Consider the following 4,219-nt stretch of genomic DNA (forward strand, 5'->3'; position numbering starts at 1 on the left):
CGGCAAGTACCAAAAATAAAAGTATCGGTATCGGGCGAGTACTGGAAAAAGTGGTATCGGTGCATCCCTACTTTAGACCTTAGCCAATGCTGACGTCAGACCGTGTGTGTGCGCGTACTGTGTTTCTTTCCTGTCACTCGTCTTGTTAGTGTCACAAGAACCTGCCTGGGAGGCCTAAGGCTCAGGTCACCTTGGCGCTTCAATGGATTTTGTATTTTCGTCACTTTTTCTACATTTTAGTTTAATATTTTGTTGCTGTTTTTCCAATGTTTTTAAAATCTCCCAAGTCATATCTCACAGCCATCAGCAGCTCCCTTAAGTACATCTGCATCTCACCACTGATAAAATGGTGGATTTTAGATGTAAATTGTGCAGAGCTCAGTTGAGTTGTAAAATCAGCTCTATAGGAAGCACTATTTTAGGGCTTCAATTAGAACTCTTGGCTTGGCATGCCTGGAGATCACAAACTCTGACTTTGCTGTCTGTTTCATTTCAGTAAATGTTTCGATCAATTCTAGCAAAGATATGTAAGCAAAATCACACTAGTAGAAATCAGAATGAAATTCAGAATCAGATTAAAGCACCAGAACACAGTGTTACATAAAACCAAACAAAGTCCATACAGTATTACACCAGAACAACAAAGATCTACATTACACAACTACTTGAACTTTTTATGCTGTCCATTTGAGACATTGTTTCTTTGTTTATTGTAGGTGGTGTCTATGGGTTTGTATATTGGAGAGCAGGCGTACTTGCGCAGCAGTTGGAACGTTTTGGATGGTTTCCTGGTGTTTGTGTCTTTGATTGACATTGTTGTGTCAATGGCGGGCGGGGCTAAGATACTGGGGGTGCTCAGGGTTCTTAGGCTTCTGCGCACACTGCGCCCCCTCAGGTACAGCCAAAAGAATTGCAAGCATTCATGTGGCATTGCCCAACATATGCTTGGTTTATAACTTTGTAGATGCTAAATGGTAAATGTTTTTGTTCCCTTCTGACAGGGTTATCAGTCGAGCTCCTGGCCTCAAACTGGTTGTGGAGACTTTGATCACCTCTCTAAAGCCTATAGGAAACATTGTTCTCATCTGCTGTGCCTTTTTCATCATCTTTGGCATCCTGGGAGTCCAGGTAAAACATCTTGTCCATTCAAACTGAGAAGACGTGCTACCTCAGATGTTTCAAAAGAGGATTTTGAATGCAGCTTTTTAAAATAAATATTTGAAAATTGAGTTATTATGATTATTGGCAAAATGTACAAATACTAAAACCATGTGGCACTGAAGACAGGACTAATGGCTGCTCAATATTCAGCTTTGCCATCACGGGAATAAATAACATTTTAAAATATAATAAAATAGAAAACGTTTTTTTTTTTTTATTGAAATCATATTGCACATTACTGTTCTGACTGTATTTTTGATTTTTTTTATCCAATAATTGCATCCTTGGTAATAAAAATGTAAAATATTTGAATGGTAGTGTTTATGTCTTAGTGTTTCTATTTATTTATTTTTTTAAAGCAAATTTAATTCAGATAATTTGGGATTTGAACCAGGGACCCATTGTGTGCTGAACAAAAGCTTTCTTTTGCCTTACCTTACCTTAGGTGTTTTGAAAGATGTTTTTTTCTGCCACTGGTGCCCCCTCAAAAAAAAAAAAAAAAATAGATCAGTGATGCCCCTATGGAAGCCCGTTTCCGCCACTGAATAAAAACATATCATTAATTCTGTAAGTCATAATAATGAGAAACTTTCTCAAAATTATGACTTAGTATCTCGTTATATTGAGAAACTTTCTCGTAATAATTACTTAGTTTCTCGTAATAATGACTTAGTTTCTCGTAATAATGAGAAACTTTCTCGTAATAATGATTTAACCTAATCCACAAAAAAAAACAAAAAAAAAAGACTTACTCGACGCATGCGCAACGCAAGAGTGACAGCACGCTAGCGACATCTGTTGGTCAAAGCCATGCAGGAACACCGCAAACATTGCTTTGTTCTGTAATCTAAAGTGTATAATGCTATAGTCTGTCATTAAATAACGATTTCAGATAAATTATCTGTATGTAGTCTTTTGTGTAATAGTTACACTCTTGCGTTGCGCATGCGTCGAGTAAGTCTTTTTTTTGTGTGTGGATTAGGCTAAATCATTATTACGAGAACGTTTCTCATTATTACGAGAAAGTAAGTCATTATTACGAGAAAGTTTCTCATTATTACGAGAAACTAAGTCATTATTACGAGAAAGTTTCTCATTATTACGAGAAACTAAGTCATTATTACGAGAAAGTTTCTCATTATTACGAGAAACAAAAAAAAAATAGATCAATGATGCCCCAGGGGGTCCTAATGCCTTTTGTCTTTTTTTCCTCCAGATTTCCTGCTTAATCTCACTATCATACCCGTTCTCTCTTTATCACCACTGCTTTCACATTTAGTTTCTTTTCATTTTGTGCTCATTATTAGTTCTTATTCCATTTTAGTGCCACATCTTGTTCTTTTTTTCATAGAGAATGTTTTCTTATTCTGTCCTGATCTTCTTTCATAACACTCTTTTTCTTTCAAATATCCTCTGCTCTGACAGTTTTATTAAAGAGATGCTTGAGTAGTGTGGCGTTGAGTGACATGAAGTGTGTGCTATTTCTTTTGCCTCAACAGCTTTTCAAAGGCAAGTTCTACTACTGCTTGGGCCTGGATGTCAAAAACATCACCAACAAGTCTGACTGCCTCTTGGCCAATTATAAGTGGGTCCATAACAAGTACAACTTTGACAACTTGGGGCAGGTTAGTTTGTTCTCTGACTGGGCTTATCAAATTGCATGACAGATTCACAAAATTCCTAATATTGAGCAACTCAATTTGTTGCTTTGTTTGATGTACCTTTATCTGTGTGCATCTATAACAGAATTACCTCTCATGGTTCTTTACATCACACATGGTTGTCTATCTGTCCCTGCACCTTTTTTGTCTGTACAACCCCCATCTGTTTTTGTTTGTCCCGCTTCTCTTTCCACCCATCTCCATACTTCTGCGTGTTTTTGTATGTGCTCGTATGAATGTGTGTTTATGTTTTACAGGCCCTGATGTCCCTGTTTGTGCTGGCATCGAAGGACGGCTGGGTCAGCATCATGTATCATGGTCTGGACGCAGTGGCAGTGGACCAGCAGGTAATGCTCTTCATGTAACATGCTTGCTGCCATAGGCGGATTAACCATATGGGCAATTGGGCAAATAAATGGTCTGCGGTAAAACAAGCGATGTATTCTCAAACGTCTATCTAGCCGTGGCCTATACATAGGCTACCCTTTCATCAGAACATACTAAGTTCTCTTAAAGTTTTATAAAAGTTTTTTTTTTTTTTCTCATGCATGAAACAGAGGATGCTCGATCTATTGCCAGATTCACATATAGGCTATCCTACTGCGTGAACCCGTGCGCTTTCGTTTCGACGGCCATATATTACTAAAACGGATTCTAGGAGCATGCTGTCGCGCAACTCCCATCTCTTCAACTGAAATGCCTCGCTCATGGATGTGTGAATCCGCTACGGAGCGTCAGCCTTGCACTTTCACGTTGTACTTTGCAGCCATTGGCAATCAAGAAAAGGGCAAAGTGTAAACGAGTGCGTTTGTAAGTTTTATTTTCAGTTCAAATCCTCACAAAACTATATGTAGCTATATACAGTGCTTAACAAATTTATTAGACCGCCCGTCAAAAACTTGTTTAAAACTAAAAATCATTGGGCAAATAACAAACTAAAACAACTAAATAGTCTTTATTCACACATAATAACCAAAAACTAATAAACCAATAAATATAAATAGGCTATTTTATTTTTATTTTGTATGGCCTCCTTTGGCCTTGATAAAAGCTTGCATTCTTGCTGGCATAATTTTTATGCACTTTTCCACAGTCTCTGTTGTTACTGACTTCCAAATAGTTTCTAGTTGTTCCCAAAGACTTGCTTTTAAATTAAACTTTTGTGCAATCTATCTTAGAATCATTCAATCCCAACAATAATTATATTTTAGCATTAGAAACACTACTGTGACTAAAGATCTTACACATACTGGTGGATTAACCATTACAGAAAAATAACAATGGTAATTTTGGTAATCACCAATGCTTAGTTTAGGGCAGCTGTGGCATAAACCTATTGGGTGGTGGCCTAATAAATTTGTTAAGCACTGTATATGTAATTGCAAACAAGGCCATGC

At 37.3% G+C, this 4,219-nt stretch overlaps 1 protein-coding gene across 1 annotated transcript in view; it reads left to right on the top strand.

The window, feature by feature from the left end:
• LOC107680839 (voltage-dependent T-type calcium channel subunit alpha-1I-like) overlaps window positions 1-4,219 on the top strand; it is a 148,616-nt gene that overhangs the window by 113,241 nt on the left and 31,156 nt on the right. The window contains exons 20-23 of the mRNA XM_016476889.1: window positions 717-895; window positions 1,002-1,128; window positions 2,661-2,786; window positions 3,080-3,169. Of these exons, the coding sequence (XP_016332375.1) occupies window positions 717-895; window positions 1,002-1,128; window positions 2,661-2,786; window positions 3,080-3,169 (522 nt within the window). The remainder of the gene's footprint in view (window positions 1-716; window positions 896-1,001; window positions 1,129-2,660; window positions 2,787-3,079; window positions 3,170-4,219) is intronic.

Source organism: Sinocyclocheilus anshuiensis, unplaced genomic scaffold (assembly GCF_001515605.1).
Source record: "Sinocyclocheilus anshuiensis isolate Anshui unplaced genomic scaffold, SAMN03320099.WGS_v1.1 scaffold1230, whole genome shotgun sequence".
In the NCBI taxonomy this organism is placed as follows: Eukaryota; Metazoa; Chordata; class Actinopteri; order Cypriniformes; family Cyprinidae; genus Sinocyclocheilus; species Sinocyclocheilus anshuiensis.